Source organism: Ceratotherium simum, chromosome 13, assembly GCF_057802395.1.
Source record: "Ceratotherium simum simum isolate JZ-2026a chromosome 13, ASM5780239v1, whole genome shotgun sequence".
Lineage (NCBI taxonomy): Eukaryota > Metazoa > Chordata > Mammalia > Perissodactyla > Rhinocerotidae > Ceratotherium > Ceratotherium simum.
Genome location: NC_141912.1, coordinates 27562148 through 27585227, shown reverse-complemented (window position 1 = coordinate 27585227; position 23080 = coordinate 27562148). Strand labels below are relative to the sequence as shown.

Genomic DNA, 23080 nt, shown 5'->3' with positions numbered 1-23080 from the left:
CTCAGAGCTGCACAAGGCCCAGGAATCTCCTTTCCTTCATTCATTCAGTATTTATGGAACAACTAATACATGTCAGGTACTGTTTGAAGTGCCGAGATATACTAGTGAATAAAACAAAGATTCCTGCTCTCAGCCATTCTTACCTCAAGTAGCAGGGCTCCCTCTGCTGGGTCTCATCAGTGACTCTCCTGAGGCATAAGACATAACAGGTAACAGAGAAAACTAACAAACACAGACTTTGATAAGTATCAAACCAAGTTTAACTCCCCACATATTTTTAGAATGATTGTACTACTGTCCAGGGTCATTCTCAAATCAAGGTTAACAAAAACTATGTATTTCTTGGAGAGAATTGTGTAGAGTGTATGTGGGTTGAAAGCCAATTCAAAATAACAGCTTTTATCAAGGACAATGATGCCATATAAAGAGATACATTCAGAAACATTATATATAAATCAAAATGGACTTCTAAAAACAGGTATAAGTAACCCACAGGAAGGCAGGAAAAAGAAACCAGCGAAATGCAACAGAGAGAGCAAACAAACAACAAATAAATGGCAGACTTAAGCCTTAAAATAGCAATAATACATTCAACAGAAATTGTCTAAATGCACCAACTAAAAGACAAAGATTGGCAGTGTGAATTTAAAAACATCACCCAAGTATATGCTGTCTACAAGAAACTTATTTCAAATTTAATGATATAAGTACATTGAAAGTAAACAGATGGAAAAAGATACATCATGCAAACATCAATCAGAGGAAAGGAGGAGCCGAGTTTATTCGCTGGCCGTCCGGATTTAAGCAAGTGTTGAAGAAAATGTTAACAATGAAGATTAAACTTAAAAGGGTGTTACATCTATAACTGTTACATTGTGGATAGCACAAAAAAATGAGGAAATATTCTCCTACTATTTGAAAACTATTATCAGCTTTAGCAATCCCTCACATCATTGACTGAGGACATAGGTAGTGCTGAAGATGAAAGAGGTTTTAGTCAGGTAAATATAATTTGTAGGAGGTGAAAATGCTGAAATGAACATCTTGGTTTTCCCTCTTCCCTTCTGTCCTTCTCCTTTGTCAGCTCAAGGAGCAGTGTTCACAATGAGAAATTTATGCTCTAGGCTTTATAGCTATGATGGGCCCACTAGATTTTTAGCTACTGGGGGCCAAAATCTCCATGCCTTCTTCATCACTTGGAATACAACACACTCTTTATTTACCAGGAAATGTTAATTATGGGGTGGAGATCAGGAAGGTTCTGCAGGCTACCCACTCCTGGTCAGAGGCTTGGTTGAGTAGGGAGGGAAACAGAGACCACTCACCTCATACATTCCAAGCTCTTAGATACTCCACTGTCCTCAACTGGTACTCATAGAAGTAATTTCAACATTAGGCTATGCTAAAGCTAGTTAGAAATCAAAATATTCTGAAAAAACAACATACAAAAACTCATGAATTCAGTAGAAAAATATAATTTTTTTACAGCTGCCCTTGTGTCCTTTTTCATTGTATTAACTGACACTTCATTGCATTTAATAAAGGTAATCACAGGTAAATTCCTTGTTAATGCTTCTAAATTCTCAACTTTTCCAGCATTTATGACCTTTATGAAAACTCTACAATGTGACATCTTTGATGTTTAAATAATGAAGTTCAAGAAACATTTTTATGTCAGTCAAAAAGAAATCCTGGGGCCGGCCCCGTGGCTTGGTGGTTAAGTGCACGCGCTCCGATGCTGGTGGCCCGGGTTCGGATCCCGGGCGCGCACCGAGGCACCACTTCTCCATCCATCCTGAGGCCGAATCCCACATACAGCAACTAGAAGGATGTGCAGCTATGACATAGAACTATCTACTGGGGCTTTGGGGGGAAAAAATAAATAAATAAAATCTTTAAAAAAAAAAAGAAAAAAAAAGAAATCCTGTATTGTACTTGAAGTTATCACCAAACATCTAGGCAAGGTGTCCAGTTGTGGTGGATTCTCTGGTGCTTAATCAGGGCTGAGCTTCCACTGCAGGCTTCACCCCAGTCACCTCACCGGGGCTTAGCACAATGTGGCCTCTCTGATGTTGGATCAGTGTTGCTCTCTGCTTATAGGCCTTCCCACACTCTTCACATTGATAAGGTTTTTCCTCAGAGTGGACTCTCTTATGTTTATTGAGATCTGACTTCCAGCTGAAGGCTCGCCCACATTCAGAACACACAAAAGGTTTTTCTCCCGTGTGGATCCTGAGATGGTGACTAAGACCTGTCCTTTGACTGAAGGCTTTGCCACACTCTTTACATTGATAGGGCTTCACCTTGTCATGAATCCCCTGATGTTCAATAAGATGCTCTCCCCTTGTGAAGACCCTCCCACACTCAGGACATTGGTAGGTCTTATCCCCAGTGTGAATTCTTTTGTGGTTCCTCAGGCCAGAAGGCCTAGTAAAGGTCTTCTCACACTCATCACACTTATACTTTCTTGGCTCAGGAGGATTTCCATGCTTCCCTCCTAACTTGTGTTTATTAAGGCCTGAGCGTTGACTGAAGGCTTCGCCACACTTGTCACATTTATAGGGCTTCTCCCCAGTGTGACTCCTCTGATGTATGATAAGGGTTGAGCTCACACTAAAGGTTTTTCCACACTTGGCACATTCATAGGGTTTTTCCCCTGAGTGGATTCTGTGATGTATTATGAGTTCTGAGCTCCGGCTAAAGGCTCGTCCACATATAGGACATTCAAAAGGTTTCTCTCCAGTGTGGATTCTCTGGTGTTGGTTAAGTCCTGCATACTGAGTGAATGCTTTTCCACATACTTTACATTCATAGGGTTTTTCTTCACTGTGAATTCGCTGATGCTCAACAAGATGTGCACGCTGCCTGAAGGCTTTCCCACATAAATTACACTCATAAGGTTTCTCTCTGTTGTGGAATCCCTGATGTTCAATGAGGTCTGAATTGTGGCAGAAAGATTTCCCACAGTCCACACAGTCAAAAGGTTTCTCTCCAGTGTGGAGACTCTGATGCTTTGTGAGAAGTGATCTCCGACTAAAACATCTGCCACATTTACTACATCGATGGGGCTTTTCTCCAGTGTGGATTTTCAGATGTTGGAAGAGGCCTGCCTTCTGACTGAAGCCTTTGCCACACTCTTTACATTGATAGGGCTTTTCCTTGCTGTGAAGCCCCTGATGCTGGCTAAGTTCTGCACGTCTGATAAAGGCCTTTCCACATTCTGTGCATGGGTACAGTTTCTCTCCAATGTGGATCCTCCTATGCATCTGAAGGCCTCTGATACACATGAAGGTTTTCCTACATTCATCACATTTATATTTTTTTTCACTTGTGGCATCCCCATCCTGCATTTCCAAACTTCCAGTAGGTTCACTGTCTCCTCTGTATTTGGTGGGCTGAGACACAGTTTCATGATGTCCATCAGACCCCTCCCTATGTCTTTCTGTTTCTTCACAAAGTTCCTGCTTCGTGTCTAATGTCATGTTCTCAGTCCTCACACCACCATCTGAAACAACAGACCATACAATTTGAGGAGAAAACACACTCAAAAATAATTTAAGAGATAGACAGCTGGAAAGGTTAATTTTTATTTTAGGGTAATTTTAACAGAATATTATATCTTCTCTTTATTTAGTATTATGGGTTCAGAGAAATATGTCAGTTAAGGTAGAAGGAATGGCAGTAACAGAGGTGTGGAAGTGAGAAAGAATAAAGCATGGCTGAGTTATCAATAGACTATGGCAAAGTTGACAGGATGTCACTTCTGTGATTACATAAGATTGTAGACGGCATCTTGCTAGTGGACTGTCTGTTGACACCTTCCCTGTTGGCTTGCTGGCTGTGATGAAGAAAGCCACCGTATGAATCCCATGTGGCAAGAAACTGAAGGTGGCCTCTGGTCACCAGCCAGCAAAGGACTGAGGCCCTCTGTCTAACAGCCTGTAAAGAACTGAGTACTGCCAACATCCATGTGAGGGTGGAAGTGGATCCTTCCCCAGTCACAACTCAGATGCAACCCCAGCCCTGGTGCTTGACTGCAACCTTGTGAGAGACCCTGAAGTAGAGGGCTCAGCTAAGCCAACCCAGACTCCTGACTCACAGAAACTATGAGATAATAAATGTGTGTTGTTTTAAGCCACTAATTTTGTGGTAATTTATTAAGCAGCAATTGATAACTAATATACCAGTACTACAAAAATACAAAGCTTCCTAACTATGAGAACTACTACGATTAAAAAGAAAGGATGAGGGATGGGGCCAGCCTGGTGGCGTAAGGTCACATGGTCTGCTTCAGCAGCCCGGGGTTCATGAGTTCAGATCCCAGGTGTGGACCTATACACCGCTTCTGAAGCCATGCTGTGGCAGGCATCCCACATATAAAGTGGAGGAAGATGGGCACAGATGCTAGCTTAGGGCTAATCTTCCTCAGCAAAAAAAAAAAAAAAAAAAAAAAGAGGATGAGGGAAAACAAACCACACGTTGAAAAGCATATATATATGTATATGTAAATACATATTGTACACATACACATACATGTATGTGTATGTGTATATATGTTTGTACTTAACATTTACACATTTGTATATGTATCTATGACATGTAAAACAGAAAACATAAGGAATTTATATTAAGATAAAATGTAACTGTCATATGAGTCATATCAATAAATGCAAATGGATTAACTTACCTATTAAAAGAAAAAAATAAGATATAATCACAGAGCAAAACTCAACTCTATTACGTATACAAGAGACACATCTAAAATAAAATGATGAGAAAAGTTAAGAATAAAGAATGAACAAGGGTAAATTAAACAAATGTAAATAAAAAGAAAGAAGGCATCAAGATCTCAGTTTCAGAACAAGGTAGGAGTCAGGCCAAAAGTATGAAATGAAATGAAAAAGAGGACTTTTTAATGCTAAAATAAATAATACAATTTACAATGAAGATTTAACAGATATGAATAATTGTGCAGAAAATAATAAAGGAGCAACTTTCCTAAAGCAGAAATTATAGGTGATATAAAAATAAACAGACAAAAATAGTAGACTTTAATTGTCCTCTCTCTGTCTAAAAAAACACCAAATGAACAAAAAATAAAGATACAGATGATTTACTAAACGAAACCAATAAATTAAATCTTATGGATGTATATGTATATCAAGTTCTGTATCCTGAAAATAGAACATCTTTTCAGATGTGCAGTGAACATTAATGAAAACTGACTATTTATTGGGTCACAGGAAAACCACAATAAATTCTACAAGGTATAAATAACACAAATATTCTCTGATCACAATGCAATAAATCTAAAATTAATAACAAAATCAGAAAACAAACAAGCCCTTCCATCTGAAAAATTTAAAACTTTCAATTATTGGTTCAAAGACAAAATACAAACAAATTTCAGATTTTCTAAAACACAATAACGAAAACACCATTTTTCAAAACATTTGAGATTCATCTAAACCAGTGTTCAATGAAACATCCACAGCATCAAATATTTACATCAGTAATAGAGGAAGAATGAAAATGTATGAATCAATCCAGCTCAGAAGCTAAAACAACTAAATAGATCAAGATAGCTTGCTCATTTACATACACTTTATTGGCTTTTCTCTCTGTCCTGTCTCAATTCCCCCTTCTTATGCTTCCTGGGATCACCTCTGATACAAACTACTATAACCTAAAATAAATAAATAAATAAATAAACCAAAGGAGAACAGAAGAAAAGAATTAACAAAAATAAATGCAGAAAGAAAATACAATATAGAAAAATAATCGAACATTGTGATGGTAAAATGGAATTGAATACATCAATATGAAGTCATGTTTTTTAGAAAAAAAATGTACATCTAGCTCTGCCCATGAAATGTCCTAGAAGCAGTGCTACCCTAATGATAAAAAACATTCCTGGCACCTAGATTTTATTCTCCATTAAAAAGAACCAAGGCTCAGAAATGCTTGATACCAAATCTGGGTATAGGGAAGGTACAAGGGGAGCCTGGAATAATTTATTTTGTCAAAAAGAAAGCATTATCTGAAACTAATATAACGTTATGTTGACTATAGCTCAATAAAAATAAAAAAAAATTTTAAAAAAGCATTCAAAATTAAAAGGGTCATGGCAAACAGACAGGAGCAAGACTGAAGATATCCACTCAAGCCAAAGACGTGCATATTTGAACATTCAAAAGAGTAATAACTGGGGAACAGCCTGGTGGCATAGTGGTTAAGTTCGCATGCTCCACTTCGGCAGCCCAGGATTCACGGGTTCAGATCCCAGGCACGGACCTTTACACACTGCTCATCAAGCCATGCTGTGGCCAAGTCCCACACACAAAATAGAGGAAGACTGGCACAGATATTAGCTCAGGGCCAATCTTCCTTACCAAAAAAATAAATAAATAAAAAGAGTAATAACTGTGGTGATTTGAAACACACTGATTCAATGAAAATTCCTAAAAAGTCCATAATGATACTACACAGAGAAAGTCCTAAAATCTCATGATGCCATTTGAGGTGCCCATTAAACCACTCTTTGAATTTGAACATTGGTAAATAAAGGGGGAAAAAGTAAGCATCACTCATGACTGCCTAGAAGGAAGTGACCAAATAGACATATTTGATGAGGGAAAGCTTCATGATAAAGAACACCAGTTAATAACATAGAAGGAATGAAAGAATTATAAAATCATTCTGCAGCCCTTAACAAAATGGTTGACCCATACAAGGATTATCAAATATTTTTATTTTGTTGATGGCCATTCACAAAGTGCCAAAGTGACACCACACAGTTAGTTACCAGGGGAAAAAATATCTGTTCAATGGAAGGATCACACTGTTATCCTAAGCCAGTGATTTAAGAGTAGGTCAGCCAGTATTAATGTCTCCTATTACCTGATACTAATTCTAGCCCAAAATCTGTAACTTGAATCCTTCAAGCCTTTAGATCTAACTTCCAGTTTATAGGAAATATAGGGTACATGGGCAGCAAAGTAAATGACACAATGAGGAAGCAACCAGAAAACTCCAGAGAGTGGGAAACTGGCCTGGGCTCGTCAAAAAGTCTGTGCTATGGGAAAAAATGGGTGAGGGGGACTGTTCTAAAGTAAAAAAGAATTAAAAGGCATAATAACCAGATGTATCATGTGGCCCTGGATTCTATCCTGGTTTGGACAAATCAGCTTTAAAGACAATTTGGGAAAAACAGGCCAGTTTGAATTTGGATTGAGTTTAGAAACATTAAAATGTATTGACAGGGAATAGGGAAATTATTAACTGAATAAAATAGGTTATAAAATAGCACATAGAGTAGGATCTCTTTTTGGTAAAAGATATTTGTGTGTGTATACATGTATATATACACATATAAATATATATGCACTAAAAAAAGATATACATATATAAAATAAAAAGTCATCAATTGTAATCTCTGGGTGATAGAATATTGTGTTTTATTTTCTTATTTTGTGACTCTGTATCTTCTAACTTTCTACAACACATATATACTTCTTTGATAATAATAAAAGATAACTTTCAAAAAAATCAATATAGTTTTACAGTGTTAATATTCTATCAGGGTCTACCAAAGAATGTAAGCATCAAAATACGTGCAAGTAATATTTGCTACTAGACTATATGCAGAAAATTCAACTATGGATATTTAAAACCGACCATACTACTGAGGCTATTCTGAGATGATCTATTACCTTTTAACTATTACTGCCTAGAATGTCACCTGTCATGTCCTTTAATAAACCTCATTACAAGGAATTAACATGTCACACTCCACAAAAAAACCAATTTAGAGTTCATTTCAGTCCAAATTCCCTAGAGAAATTCTTGCCTCACCTCTTTCTTCTGATGTTTGGGGCTCAGGTCCTTTGCCCTTGAACTGGATCGCCGGGGGCTGAACCCAGCTGTATGAAGACTCTTCCTCTAGGGTCTCAAGGGTCATCGTCTGCAAAAGGATTTTCTGTTCCAGAGCACAGGCTGAAACCTAGAGACAAGCAGCACTCATTAAGCCTGTAAGGATATGGTGAATTTAACAGGGACTAAACCTCAGAGAGGAGTCCACAAGAAATATCCCCGGAGACTAGGAGGAAGAAGAGAGAAACCAGGGCCTTATTTACCTCCTGGGGTACTTAGAAGCAGCCAGAAAGGTAAGCAAAGCAAAGTTTAATCAAACCTTGTTTCTGTCACTTCACTTATTGGCTACGCGTCCTCGGCCAAGTTATACAACCTCTCTGAACTTAGTTTCCATGTGTGATATGACCTACTTCTTAGTTGCTGTAAATGTTGAGTGACCTGTAAAATAAGGAGCACAATGCTCACAGAATGCCTTCAGTATCTTTACTCACCATCCCTGAATCTGCTGTTTCCCACCCCTCCCCTCCTTACAGGGCTGGCTTAGCAACAAGCTCAGTTGCCTGCTGAATGCTGGGCTTTCCCATTGTTCCCTCAGAGCCTCCACCCTTGAGAAAGTTTTGCTTCCAGCTCCCCCACAACCATATCAGACCAGTCTCCTCCGACATGTACATTTCTCTTTCTTTCCAGATCCTCCAGTATCGTCACTGCCTCCTCCCCGCTTTCTGGATGATGCTCCTGCACCCAGGCCTGGAGCTCCTTGGGCAGGATGGTCAGGAACTGCTCCAGCACCAGCAGCTCCAGGATCTGCTCCTTGGTATGTGTCTCCGGCCTGAGCCACTGACGGCAGAGCTCCCGGAGCCGGCTCAGGGCCATACGTGGTCCAGGGGAATCCTGGTAGCAGAATTGTCTGAACTGCTGCCTGAAGATCTCCCAGGGAGGGAGCTGGTCCTCTGGAAGGCTGAGGCCCTGATTCCTAGGGCAGTCCTCCTCCAACTTCACCTTCACCATCACAGGTCCCTGCTGACCCCATGAGGCTTGGAACAGCTGGCTGGCAGACTTTCTTGTGTCCACAGCCATCCTACCTGGCTTCTGCTGGAGTTTCAACTGGAGGCTTCTGAGGGCACCCTGGGGAATAAGAATTATGTGATAAGGGGATAAATGGCAAATACTGTGAAGAACACACACAAGAAAGAAGACCTGTAATCAGTGTAACTAATTTTATTCATTCATTAAATCCACAAATATTTACTAGAGGTCTACCTTGTACAGAAACTGTTCTAGGTGTTTGAAATACATTAATGAACAAAGCAAAGATCCCTGCCATCATGGAGCATCCATTCCAGTAGGGGTAATCAATAAACAGAAAAAATATGAAAAGTATATAGTATGTTAGATGGTGATAAGTAAAAATACATTATGGAGGGAGGAAGGCGGGGTCATGAGCTTAACGGAAAGGCTTAAGCTTCCACGATTTGAGCTTAAAGGAAGATTGCTCCAAATCCAACATTAAGTACGTGTATGTGGGCCCTAGACTAAAGCAAAAATTTTCAAGACTTATCTGTTAGCACAGGGTTTTCCCACACTTGAGTACATACGACCCCGCTTGGGAGAGAGAAAAAGTCACGAATCACAGTCAGAAAAGCATTGACCTGTTTTCATGTTAATTTGGCAAAACGGAGAGAGAAATTCCACTCAGATTCACACAGCGCCAGCGGCCCAGGTTTCGTCCGAGAGTCGGAAGCAAGGTTCCCAAGAAGGGGATCCCCAGTTCAAGGACAGGGTCCTGTCTGTGGGGACTTGCGGCTGGGCCTTCCTGAAGCCTCCAAGACAGACGCCTGCCCCCAGGGGCGCAGCCCCGTGCCTCTCAGGGCGCCGAGCATCCTTCGGCCTGAACCGGGACCGGTGCCGGCTCGCCCATGCGGCTCAGCAGGTCAGGAGCGCCGCAGGACCTCCCACTCCCGGGCTCTGAAGGTCAAAGCCGAGACCGAGGCTTGCAGGACGCGCAGGCGCGCTCACCTAGCGGGGGCACAGGCTCGCTGCCCCCGGAACCCGCGGCTCAGTCGCGCGCCCGGCATCCGGCGCCTCCCGGGGATCTCGCCCCCGAGCGCGCGGCCGCGCTCCGCCTCCGTCCGCGTGCCCGGCGTCTCCGTAACCATCTGCCGGGCGGTTACGCTACGTTTCAAATTTGAGCGGGTCGGGACGAGAAGCCGTGGAAGCAGTAAATGAGGTGACAGATAAAGCTAAAGTCGGTTCCTGCATCTCTGCAATTAAAAAGAAAGTCTCAGACTCTCGCCTTTTGCAAACTCGGCAGGATCGCTTAACGGAAAATGTATTGGAGGAGTGCTTGATAACAGATAAAAAATGATTGCTCTCTTCCATAAGGGCGCTCCCGGGAGGGGGGCCGTTTGCGGTCAGCATCACTAACCTGTTTGTCTTTTCACTGCCTTTCTCCTGGGCGCCTTCATCTCCTGTGTCCTGTGCCGAGAACCCTCTTCCTCTAAGGAAGGAGCACGATAGCTAGACTTTCAGATCTCGTCAGTGTAACTTCTCTCAGGTTGTTTGCTTGTAATGTTGCAAATGGTGGCCAGAAGGCTTGTTCTCTCCTCCCCTTTTTGCCCCCTCCCAACAAAGGTTTTGAGGGCTTCAATGAGAGAAGGTAGGTCTTAATAAGGTTTCTGTTTCCTGTGCTTATTTAGCCCAATGACTCCACTATATTCTAACCTTTAAGTGTCAGAAGCTAGGATCTTATATACTCTCCTGTAAATATTGTAAAAATTTTTTTTTCTTTTTTACAATTGGAAGTATGTTTTTGTACGTTTGTTTAACTTCTCAGACCTCTCTTATCTCTAGGTCCCACCTAATGAAATCCCATTGCTTAGCCTGGAGAATGCTGATCTGCTAATTAACAAATGGCAGAGATAAAAAGCATTTCCTGTATTAGTCAGCTGTTGCCACAATACTGCTGTGTAACAAACCGCACTAAAATTCAGGGGCTTACAAGTATTTTTTCTTGTGTGCCTAGATCTGCTTCTGCTGATCTAGGATAGATCAGGATAGGCTGGGTAGTTGGGCTTAAGGCTTCACGTAGATTGGGCTTGACTCTGGGCTACAAGGTAGGCTCCCTTCTGCCCCACTTGTGTTCCGAGCACCAAGATAAAGCCACAGCAGCAACTTAGGGCAAACTCTTCTCTTGGTGGAGCACAATATCCAAGGTGTTATCAGTTAGGGTTTGATCAGAGAAGCAGAACCACTAGTGGATAAATATGGTAAAGGATTTATTATAGGGATTTGGCCTTACATAACTGTGAGAGCTGGTCAAACAGTCTGTAAGGCTGTTTTTATGTGTCTGGTGCTGGAAGCCTGAAGTCAACAGAGTAGGCAGTCAGGAGGGAAAGATGGATGTGAAGTGGGAGAAACAAGGAAAAGCTGCAAGTTAGAACACATGTCAGTCTCTCTTCACCTCCAGTTCTCCAACTTTGATTATGGGTGTGTCTGACAGGAAAATGTGGGGCTCTTCATGGAACTAAACAAGTGCCTGGCCCGGGAATCAGAGAAGCTGAAGCTTGAAGATGCAGCAGATGAGCCAGTAGATCATCAATGTGTGAGCTGTAACAATGCTTCATGTCCTGCACTGACCTCCTGAGCCTAAAGGAATACGGCAACTCCTTCATTTCTGCCTTCCAAATCTCAAATGTCTCTTGTGACCTGCACTAATAAGGAGCTATGCAAGGAAAAGGATTCTTGGCAATATAGTTCTGGCTTAGGTAAGTTGACACAATATAAATCTAAGCATTTAAGGCCTTTGCTTACCTTATTTCACTAACATTCCACTGGGCAAAACAAGGTACATGCCCAAGCCCAATACCAACCAGGAGGGAACTATACTCTTGCCATAGGGAAGGAAGGGAAATGACTATTTGCTGCACAGTAATCCAAACTATCATGTCCTCTTCTCTTTAGCTAACGAAAAGCAGATATTATTCTGAGGCACAAGGCTAGTTAAAGGATTATTCATAGATGTATCAGCCAAATTCTCCTGTCCAGCTTTGAGACCCGTATGAAGGTATCAGGGGAGGAAGCAGTTCCTGGAACCTAGAGATAAGAGCTAAAGCTGTAATTAAAGGATATGGCTACTTGACAGACTTATGAGAGGAATACAGCCAACCTAAAGCAACCCTGGAGGGAGGCAGCTAGAGGAAGATCTGCTGTGACCTCATTCTCTTCCCTCTCCAATTTCCTGTACCTCCTATTGGCTGTGGGTCTGTTTCTATGGAGGTTGGTAGTGGTGGAGGGGGAGGGGATAAAAATTTTCAGAGAGTGAGTTTGAGGTACCAGCAGGACATCCTAGTGGACATTTCTACCAGACATTTATAAACATTTACAAACACACAATTGGTAATTGGGAAGAGGTAAATGCATGTAAACGCAGGTGTAATTTATATAAAGGTAAGAGAGGAAAATAAGGAAGTGAATAGAATCATCAAGAATGTAGAGCAGTCAGATGGACTCTTGGGTGCATGGGAGGGGACCATCTACACATAAAGGACAAGGGAAGAAGAAAAGAAGATGAGACCTTAAACATCACAGAATACAAGGTGTGCCATTATGTCAGGTGATTGTAATGCTAAAGTTGAGATTAGGAAAGGGCTGCAACCTACCCACTACGTATCTTTTGATAAGAGGCTTGGGGGCCAGCCCCGGTGGCATAGTGGGTAAGTTGAGAGCTCTCCACTCCAGTGGCCCAGGTTTGGTTCCCAGGCATGGACGGACCCACACCACTCTGTTAGTGGCCATGCTGTGCTGGTGGCCCACATACTAAAACATCGAGGAAGACTGGCATGGATGTTAGTTAGCTCACGGCAAATCGTCCTCAGCCAAAAAAAAAAAAGAGGCTGGGTCAGGTTCTGAGAATGAGAGGGAAACAGAGGCAATTCACCTAACAGACCAAAGCCCTTAACTGATGATCAAGGAACACAAGTAATTTTAATACTAGGCTATGTCAAAGAGGGAAAGAATTCTAAGGAATTTCAAAGGAAAAAAACTCGAATTTTCTTTAATAGCGGCTTCAGGGCCCCTTTTTAATTGCATTATCTTTTTTCTACCAAATGAGGTTACATGTAAAACATTCTTTATGTATATACGTTTTTCTAAATTTTCAGATTTTCCAGTAGTTAATCTTCATGGAATCACTCTTTCATGTTGCATCACTGATGTTCATTAAATAATGAAGATCAAAGAACATTTTATCTCTCAGTGAAGAATTCTCATGTTGACAAAAGCCTGGATTCTAACAGAAGTTGTCCCAAACATCTCATCAAGTTGGTTTTCAATTGTAGTGGATTCTCTGGTCTGAGCTTCTACCACAGGTTTCATCCCAATCACCCAACAATGTGGCTTCTCTGATATGGATAGGTGTTGCTCTCTGAGGTCTTCCTACATTGTTTGTATTTATAGGGCTTTTCTTTGGAGTGGACTTTCATGATTATTGAGATCTGATTTCCAGCTGCCCACACTCAAAATACTCAAAAGATTTCTCTCTAGCGTGGATTCTGAGGTGCTAAGACCGATCTTCTGCCTGAAGGCTTTGCACACACTCGTATTGATAAAGCTTTTCCTTGCCGTGAAGCCATTGGTGTTGTGTACATTTTACAAATCTGATAAAGGTTTTTCCACATTCAGTACACGGATGAGACTTATCTCCATTGTGGATTATCGGGGAGGACCTCAGGCTTCATATTCAGCATTTTCCTGCAATCATCACATTTATGTTGTCTTGTCCTTGCGACATTACCATACTGCTTTTTCAAATTCCAGTTGGTTCATTATCTTTTTCCGCCCTTGACTCCTTCAGATATATTCCTATTAACAGATATATCTGTGTGTGCTCCCATTTCTTCACAAGTTTCCTGCTTCATGCATCAGGTTACCTTTTGAAAGAGTAGACCATGAAATTATGAGGAAAAAGGATAAAAAGTTAAAGTTTGAAATGATGGAGAGGTTAATTTTTAAAAGGGGGAAATTAATTCTATTTAAAAGTTTTAGGCATTTGAAGAAAGGGGTCAATTGAGGTGGCTGGAGAGGTAGTATGTATCTAAGGTATGCAAGTGAGAAAAAATAAGACAACTAGGCAGGATGTTGGGTAGATCAATGTGTCTGTGAATAATGGAAAATAAGCAGGAAAAGGTAAACAGCAATTTAATTTGAGAAGATCAGAACATTTCGGCTAAAAAGTTTTTAATTTATTCAGAATGCAATGGAAAACCAAAGAAGGCTTTCAGTGGAAAAATGGCATCATTAAAGAGGAGGTTTAGGAAGAGAAATCAGACAGCATTATAAAGGAATATATTGAAGCAAGGAGACATTGAGGAAACAGATGGTAAAGAAGAGGTAAGTACAGATATGGGGAGCTGTTAAGGCAAAGAGCTTTGGCCAAAATGCAGTGGAACTTTGAGACAACTCATGACCCTCAGAGCAGAAGAGGATGAAATGATGGAAAAGGCTTCACTGAGGTAGAGCTGGAAGAGAGGGCTATAAAAGTAGGTGAGCTCACTGCTCTGAGGGAAGTGTTTCAGTCAGTTGCGGCTTTAGTCAGTCAGCAACACAGGGTTGGGAATAATAAAAGGAGTGCCAGACACGAGAAGGAGAAGCAGGCGGTCAAAAGAATCAACATGTAGAGTGGGTTACTGGAATTTTGAAAAACAAGTCAGAACTTAAAAAAGTTGTCCTTGTCCCACTGTGCAGAGATCATGGTGCAATGGGAACAGGTTCCTCATGGCTATTACCATGGGAAAGCAAGACTCTCAGAACACTGGCCCCCTTTGTATTGACCTAGAGAGACGACATGCCCACAATGTCACTTGCTGTGGAGTTTCCCTTGTGTCGAGGGCAGATACTCCCTGTCCTTCACAGTGCACGACGTAAATATCTTAAACAATCCAGTCCTCTCTCACTTCTTGATGCCTCAGAGAAAATGCAAAATCCCTTCACCTAGAAATAGGAATTAATACACCAGTGTAGTGATATCAAAGGGATTATTACTGAATGGAAAGGGAGCAAGCAAGCTATTTTGGAAGCACTTAGAACGAGCTTGTGGGTCAAAGCTTAGAAAACCACATTGAGGATGGTGAGTTTAAAGGCAAATGCCAAGGATAATACCTGGCAGTAACCATGGCTTCCTGAAGAGAATGGAGAGGTAACCACTGCTCCCTTGTGTAGGAACTGAGAGGCTGCTAAACCCCACACACTTAGGACCTTCAGTTCGCAGAAAGGCTGGTGCCTGGGGAACCTGGAGAGCTGAATGATAGAACAGAGCCCAAAGCAAAACCAGCCCTGCCTTGTAAACATCCCTCAAGTTTATTCATCTCCCCAACCAAAGTGGCTAAACATCTGTCAAATTACACTTACTAGGAATTATATCAAAAAACCAGTAAGTGAGATCAGATAGTATACGATAGTAGTAAGAGCTTGGAATTTGGTGTCAGTGAATTCAGGTTCCTATGCTGCTGTGTCCCCTTAACCAAATCACTAAACTTCTCTAAATCTGTTTCTTATTGAGGGACAATAAGAAAACTAAGGTCATTGGGCATTAAGAGGATTCAATGAGATCACATAAGGCAGAGCCATTAGCAATGTTTTTGACAGACAGTATACCCTTGATTGATAGCTTCATTATTTGTGAAAAACTCTAAGTCTTAAAAATCTAAGGAGAAATGACTAATATATACATTTCATTCACTGTGTTTACATGTAAAGTACACAATTTTACTGAGCCTGCCTGAAAGGTCAATTGTTCTGCAGAAGATAAAAAGTAGGTAAATTAATATTTTCCTGGGGACTGAACCATATATAAAAAAAAATTACATTATCTTTATAATCCAGAGGCCTATTGTGTAATTAGGGCATAGACGTAGAACACTTGATCCTGTTGATGAACAATAGAATGTTAATATGTAAATATATTATTGTGGTCCTGGATTTAAATGTAGGAGTTCCAGTATGGAGATCACTGAGTCCCAGTGGTTAGAGAGTCTTCATGGGAGATATGGAATGAGGGATGGGCCCTGGAGAAAGTGAGCAAGTTAAGAATTCCTCCTTCTCAGGTTGGGAAAGGTTCAGGAGGTGGGGAAACCATCCTGGGGCAAGAAATGGAAAGGAGGCTTGCAAACTGAACTAGGAGGCTGGTAAATAGCAGTTGGCCAGAGGCCACTAGGCCAGGGGAGGTAACCAGCAGGGCACAGTCTGTAGGAAGGCCATCAAAAATCCGCCCAGACCTTCATCTTCTTCAGGGAGTCTCCTTGTGCTAGCTGGCGGACTTGACTTCTTGTGTCCACTCCTGCCCTGAAATTTACCTTGAAGTTCTTGCTTCACTTGCTGTGGTTACATAAGAGTTTTTCTAGACTATGCCCAAGGAAAGGGCAAATCTTTTAAACATGTTATACTAACTTTGCTCCTAGGTTCTTGTAATATGAAAATTTCTAGAAATTTCTACTTCTGAAAACTTGGAGGGGTCTCAGGTTGAAAATGACTGTATTGCAAACTGAACATAGCAAATTTTCTCATTCATAATTATTAGGCTCATTTTGAGAAATATCAGTAGCAGCAATAGAGATACATGAGGGGTTTGGGTCTCCTCTCTCCCAACTATCAGTTCAGGTCTCAGACTGAAATCTGCTATGCATACAAACATTTATTAGCAATGTTCAGGAAAATTATCAAAACTTGGAAATAGGAAAAAAGATGCTAGAACATTTGACTCTCCTGGGGAATTTAACTTTGACTCCCAATTGATTAGGTTTCAAATGTTTTACAGTCCTATAAAGTTAGAAGTTAACTTGTGGAAAAGTGAAAAGATATGATAGAATTTTCCCCTGTCCAGCAGAGAAGATAACCTCAAAGGTTATGGTTTTATTATCCTACAGAATATTTGCCAATTTTGTATCTAGCAATTTTATTGCAACATTTTCCCCCACTAATTATATAAATTTCAATTTCTTATATTCTTGTGGAATCAAGTCTGCCATTTTGTTGGCTTCTTCATTTATGAGCTAAATAAAACTTGAACACATGCTCATTATCTGTTAGAATGAACCATATGAAATTTTTGCTTATTGTAAGTCAATGTAATACTTAAAAAGAAACGTTTTCTTTAACAATTTAAGAATGAAACTTTGACAGCAAGCATGTACAAAAGTCATGCAACCTATTCTGGGAGCTTGATGAAGTCCCATTTCCTCTGTCACTCAGCTCCTCTCACACTTGAATGAAAGGTTCATTGGAAGAAAATATTGCTAAGGATGCAGTTAATCTTAGAGTCAGCATCAGGCAAACAGAATCTTCTGATATCAGAAAAGGTTCAGAATCAAACCTAGAGTGTCATTCTAAAAGCTGAAACACGAAGGGCTCTAGATGTTCATACAAAGGTAGAAGGACGAGTCTCTAAATTATTTTAGTCACTATATATCTTGAATATCACAAATTCCACCAGTGAAATCCCATTTTTAACATTCAGTATATAAATGAGTAAGACCTCTGCTGTCAATCAGAGATAGAGTTAATTGCAGAGCTTAATGCCAACCTTCTCTGAAGTTGGGCCTTTTGGATTAAGTGCTGGTTGGGTACCTGTGAAGGGTGTATTATTGATTAGAGGATCTATCCAAATAGACAGTGAGGTCAAGTTTTTGTTGTTGTTGTCATTTGTTTTTTAGTATATTATAGATCACATAAGAATAACCTGTTTTTATTAGACAAATGGGGCTTAAGTTCAATAACCAAACCATTTTTCTTCTTCCATCAACATGTTCCTGGAAGGTAAGCATTCTTGTCTTAAATGTTGGATTGTGTTTATTTCCTAATGTCATTTCAAATAATTCACAAAAATAGAAGTGTACCTCAATAAAAATGACTCTGTTCATATTTTTTATTGGCAAAATCTGCATTCCTAATCATATTTTATTTGGGACATTGTTTTCAAATACAGTTATAGTAATGTATATGTAATGTATGGATACGTGTATATATATACACACACATATAAGTATGTCACCAACTGCTCTTTTGTAAACAAATCTCATATTGCTTTGTTTTGATAATCTCTTTATAAATATTATAATCACAAATAAGGTGTCAACAAGTTCTTCCCTCCCTTTTTTCAAAGTTGTACTTATCAAAAGCTAGCACCAATGTCTCCTTTTCTGTGAAGACTTAGCTGACTCCTTCAGTCAGAATTAATGTGTTTTAACATTACTTGGACCTTATAATATAATTACTTATTACTCGTTTATGTAGCCTATTCTGCTTCAATAGATTCTAAATTTTTCAAGTGCAAATTCATGTTCTATTCACCACTGCATATGTCCTTGGTATAGTTAATCACACACAAGAGGTGCTTAATAAATACTCCATACGATTAGTACTTTTAGAGGCATGTGCTGGGGTTAGGTTAACACTGAGGGGCTGCCGTAATTAGATTTATGGAGACTGTTGGTTCTGTGATGAGGAAAGACCATAAAGATCAGGTTGACACTGCCTTTAATATTATAATATTAGATTTAAAAATCTTAAATTATTAATTTTCTCAATTTACATCTTCTCACTATTTGATACAGCTACACCCACTGAAGATATAATATAAAGCAGGGACATCATATTTTCCTCATTTCCCATCATTAGACTAAAATTTCTCGTAATTTTAATCTCTGTTAAGTTCTCACAACCAAGGAACTCCAAACATCAAGGGGGATTAGCTGGCTGGCTGACTGACGCAACTATTCAGGTGGCTGATCAACTTGGGAGAAGAGGCAAAGTATACAGAAGACTTATATCACTTTTCCCATCTCTGGCTTTCATGTGTCTGATCTTATTTCCTTTTTTTGTTTGTGAGGAAGATCAGCCCTGAGCTAACATCCATGCTAATCCCCCTCTTTTTGCTGAGGAAGACCGGCTCTGAGCTAACATCTATTGCCAATCCTCCTCCTTTTTTTTCCCCAAAGCCCCAATAGATAGTTGTATGTCACAGTTGCACATCCTTCTAGTTGCTGTATGTGGGACGTGGCCTCAACATGGCCAGAGAAGCGGTGTGTCGGTGCGCGCTCCGGATGCGAACCCGGGCCGCCAGTAGCGGAGCACGCGCACCCAACCGCTAAGCCACAGGACTGGCCCCTTTCCTTTCTTTTTAAACATCAAATATAAAATAATCCAAGAGACCTTTTTGGCTGAGTATTATACCTTGAGCTGGACTCCTCTAGGCCCTGTCTATGGGCTGAAGACACCTCTGGCACAGAGACATCAATGATCCCTCCTCCTACTTTCCTATCCTAAAAGCTGGGAGGTTCCTCAGATTCAGCTGCTCCCCTGCAGTATTATAGATCATTTTATATCCCAATCATGCTGTTTTCTATCTTTCCTTCTGGAATGACAACCTAAAAAGGATTGGATTTATCTTGTACTTTGACTTGGAATGTACTTTTTGTGTCTTAAATATAAATACTGGGATAAGGACTAGAGAAATTATTTAAATGCTTCATATTGATAAAATTAAGGTATACGGCCATATGTGTATTTTGATAGAAATTTAAAACCTACCAAATTTAATATTCCAAGTAGAAAAACTCTAAAGGTCCTAAACGCTTGTGTTTTATATCATTTTGACTTAAAATAATGCTTCTATGGTAATAAGGTCAGGTAGAAATTTGGTTACCATTTGTCACGGGGAATGCTGTTAGTGCATATTTTATAAAATTCGCTTAAGTCCTTAGAAGAAACTGAGTAGTATTCATTAAGTCTCCCCAAGCAAGAAAATGTGAATGGCAAACTAAGAGTTCCGTATAGCAGGTACATGTTACTATGAGGGAAATGGGTGCCTTTCAGGTGGTATGTCACATGTTAATCCGAGTGAAATGTGTAGCTTTCATATGGTTGTTTCATGACACACATACATACTCATCTTTCAGATGTTTTCTCTGATTTGTGTCTTTGTAAAAGCAGCATACCTTTTCTCATTAACCCTGACAGAAGATTTTTGCAGTAGTTAATAAAAAATAGGAGGCTGAATGGAAAGCATTGTCCTTGCATCTTTGCTCCTCTGACCAAAAACTAAATGGTGGTATAAAGGTCACTCAAGGAGTAAAATAGTAAAATGGAAAAAATAAGCAGTGTAAAGAGCAGGAACATCCAGAGGCCAACCCCCCATCAAGATGGCAACTGAGACGATTGCTCCAAAGATAAGTTCTTGGTTCTGTGTAACTGAGGGCAAAGCATCATCACATGTATGATGAAATTTCTGCCTCATCCTTACTCAGATCAGACCTGGCTGTCCTTAAGAAAAGCATGAAGACAGGCATGTTACATTGCCGCTAAAGAAACTACTTCCCAGAAGCCTCTTATTTATATTCACCACTTTCCTATAGAGAAATATTCAGCGACTTCTCTGGTGAATTTAAACATCTTGCCTCCTTCCAGAGCACTTCCTGCTTGTGTGCATGGGCTTGAACCTAAGGATAAAAAATTATTCTCATTGTACATATAAAGGATTCTGATGAGATTAAATAACTTGCCCAAGATCACAGAGCTAATAAGTGGCACAGTCTAGATGTAAATTCTAGCAGTCTGACCACTACACTCACTGCCCTTTTATAAACAGGCCTGCTGGTTTTGTGAAATTATCGCTAATAGCTAAGACTATTACCTGAAACTAAGTGCTATTGCTAATAGCTAGAATTTGGTTAAAAAGAAAATTTCCAATGGAGTTAGGAGACAAATATCTCAATCAGTCTCAACAGCAATGAGCAGCAGAGCTTCGAAGAAGAAAAACAGAAAGACACTGCGTACAGCGCAGTAAAGAAGGGACATAAAATCTTGACTTGCTTCTGTCCCTCTCCATACTTGGAAGCCCAGGATTTCGCATTTTTATGACAGAAAAGTGGATTACCCCTCTCCCACCTGCTGGCCTGCATCTCCAAGCTCTCTCATCAGATTCTGCAGCACAGCTCTGCCTCTTCCACACTCTGTATGATTCTCCTGTACCCAAGTCCAAAGTTCCTCAGGCAGGATGGTCAGGAACTATTCCAGCAGTTCCAGGATCTGCCCCTTAGTGTGCATCTCTGGCTTCAGCCAGTTATGACAAAGTTCCTGGAGCCTGCTCAAAACTTCGTGGGGTCCAGCGGCCTCCTGGCAGCAGGACTCCCTGAAATGCTAACAAGAAAGCTTCTGGTGAGGAGGCATATTCCCAGGCAGTCTAGATTTCTTTTCCCAAGCATGTTCTTCTTTTCCAATTTCACTATGTGCAAACCCTCCTGATCCGAGGGAGTGTGAACTACAGGAGTCAGAGTTACACCAAACTTGAGACATCTTAGGCTGTGTTGGCTCAAGACAAAATTCACTTAACTTAGGGTACAGACTCAAGGTGAAGGCTCTCCTGGCGGATAAGAACGTATTGTAAAGAGAACAAAATTACCTGGGCAGCCAAGAATTTACATAAACTCGTTAACTTGATAAGATAAAAGAGCAATGACAAACCAGGCTGAACGGTTTAGGGACGGATTGTTGCCAAGGCTGCGGAAACAGGTCTTTGTAGGCCAGCAGAAGCCAGGGAAATCCAGCCCATCCCTCTACGCCTGCGGCTACGAATTAACAGCCCGCCCCTCTACGGAGGTCTCTCGGAGGTGAGGGCGCTCCCGGCAGCCGGCGCCGGGCAGGGAGGGTAGAGGGCCGCCCCACACTCCCCAGCCTCCACTCGGGCATCCGCCCTCTCGCTACAACCCACTCCGGAGCCCTGATGCTTCACCCCTCGGCAGGAGCACGGCCGACTCTTCCCGAGAGACTAGAGTCTCAAGTCTCCTAGGAACGCGAGATCTGAGAGACTACTTCTGGGGACTGTATAGGAGCTGCGGAGGTGTGGGCTTCTCTGTGATCTCCACTCTCCAGCGGTCCCTCTCGCAGTTAATACTCCCTCCCTCCTCTTCACCGGAGCCGCTCTGCATTCTACCTCTCCACGCCACCTACTCGGGGCACGGCCTCTCTCACAGCCAAAATCACAGCTTCTGCAGACCCCCAGTCTCCTAGAACGCAGCCTCGCGCCCTTTCGCTGTTTGTGCGGCGACCACTGCACCCAGGAAACGTACGTCGGAAAACAGTAGCAGAAAAGAAGCCAGACTTGGAGTCAAGAAATTTTGAAGTCTTGTCTCTACGTCACTTTAAACACGTTACTCACTCTCAGTTCCAAGGACCAAGCTAAATTATATAGACAGGACAGGTGTGTTATAAAATGGATGGATGGGTGACGAAATGAACTCAGGAAAGCTATTCCAACCAGTATACTTCACTAACCAAGTCTTTTGTTTTCTAAGGGGCAACTGGGTGAATCAGGATGAGATTTCCCTCCCAATGGACGCACGTTCCTGGGTTTGTTCCTGTTATGGTCTGTACCTCGGCAGTGCTTTGAATTTCTTTAAAATGGACTCTTCTGAGAGAGGCATACTTAAAGCAAATAAAACATAATTTTGATGTAAAAAGCCCAGAAAAACAAGTTTTGATATAACATACTACTCTACACAACACCCTTTAAAAGAAATTGCATGTGATGCCCCTGTAAAATAGCAGTTACACATATGGTGTTAACAGCTTTTTCTGCCTTTCCCTATATATCTGTGATGGTTAAATTGTATGTGTCAAGTTGGCTTGGCTATGGTGCCCAGTTGTTTGGTTAACACTAGCGTAGATGTTGCTGTGAAGGTATTTTGTAGATGTGATTAACATTTATAATGAATTGACTTTAAACAAAGGAGATTACCCTCCATAAGTTGGTGGGCCTCATCCAATCAGCTAAAGACCTTAAGAGAAAAAACAGATATCCCCAAGAAGGAATTTTGCCTCAGAACTGTAACACAGAAACCCAGCCTGAGTCCCAGCCAGCCAGGCTGCCCTGCGTATTTCATACTTAGCAGCCCTCATAATCACCTGAGCCAATTCCCTTAAAAAAAAAAGAAAAAAAAAATTCTGTTTCTCTGGAGAACTTTGACTGATACAATACCAAAACCCTATTCGTCCTTCAAGTCCCACAAATGCCCACCTTCTTTATATACTTTCCCAATTCTCCCAGGCAGAACTGTTTCTTGATTTGTGTTCATTTGTCTTTCTTATTAGATTGTAAATTCATCAAGTCTGAATCCATGTTTTATTTACATTTTGTATATACCCTTAAAATGCATGACAC

At 40.9% G+C, this 23080-nt stretch overlaps 2 protein-coding genes and 1 long non-coding RNA gene across 3 annotated transcripts; all 3 read right to left on the bottom strand.

Moving 5' to 3' along the window:
• Nucleotides 1-756: 756 nt before the first annotated feature.
• Nucleotides 757-8303, bottom strand: LOC101389939 (uncharacterized). Its single transcript, XM_087438152.1, has 3 exons — nt 8192-8303; nt 7855-8002; nt 757-3505 (listed from the first exon to the last, which is right to left on the bottom strand). Exons 2-3 carry the CDS (start codon nt 7958-7960, stop codon nt 1998-2000), a joined length of 1614 nt encoding a protein of 537 aa, XP_087294278.1. The 5' UTR covers nt 7961-8002; nt 8192-8303; the 3' UTR covers nt 757-1997.
• Nucleotides 8218-9905, bottom strand: LOC106803748 (zinc finger protein 24-like). The gene is made up of 3 exons (XM_014796297.2): nt 9522-9905; nt 8542-8997; nt 8218-8310 (listed from the first exon to the last, which is right to left on the bottom strand). Exons 2-3 carry the CDS (start codon nt 8947-8949, stop codon nt 8218-8220), a joined length of 501 nt encoding a protein of 166 aa, XP_014651783.2. The 5' UTR covers nt 8950-8997; nt 9522-9905.
• A 3071-nt stretch (nt 9906-12976) lies between these two features.
• On the bottom strand, nt 12977-21665 carry LOC147915558 (uncharacterized). Its single transcript, XR_015553895.1, has 3 exons — nt 20809-21665; nt 20264-20360; nt 12977-13799 (listed from the first exon to the last, which is right to left on the bottom strand). It is a non-coding gene; the product is annotated as an uncharacterized LOC147915558 (long non-coding RNA).
• Nucleotides 21666-23080: the final 1415 nt, after the last annotated feature.

What these genes read in the sequence shown, in the direction of transcription:
- LOC101389939 (XM_087438152.1), bottom strand. Translation starts at nt 7,960, where the DNA reads ATGACCCTTGAGACCCTAGAGGAAGAGTCTTCATACAGCTGGGTTCAG. An exon ending in CCAAACATCAGAAGAAAGAG is followed by an intron (nt 3,506 to 7,854) that starts GTGAGGCAAGAA and finishes CTGTTGTTTCAG; the next exon opens with ATGGTGGTGTGAGGACTGAG.
- LOC106803748 (XM_014796297.2), bottom strand. Translation starts at nt 8,949, where the DNA reads ATGGCTGTGGACACAAGAAAGTCTGCCAGCCAGCTGTTCCAAGCCTCA. An exon ending in ATCTGGAAAGAAAGAGAAAT is followed by an intron (nt 8,311 to 8,541) that starts GTACATGTCGGA and finishes CTTATTTTACAG; the next exon opens with GTCACTCAACATTTACAGCA.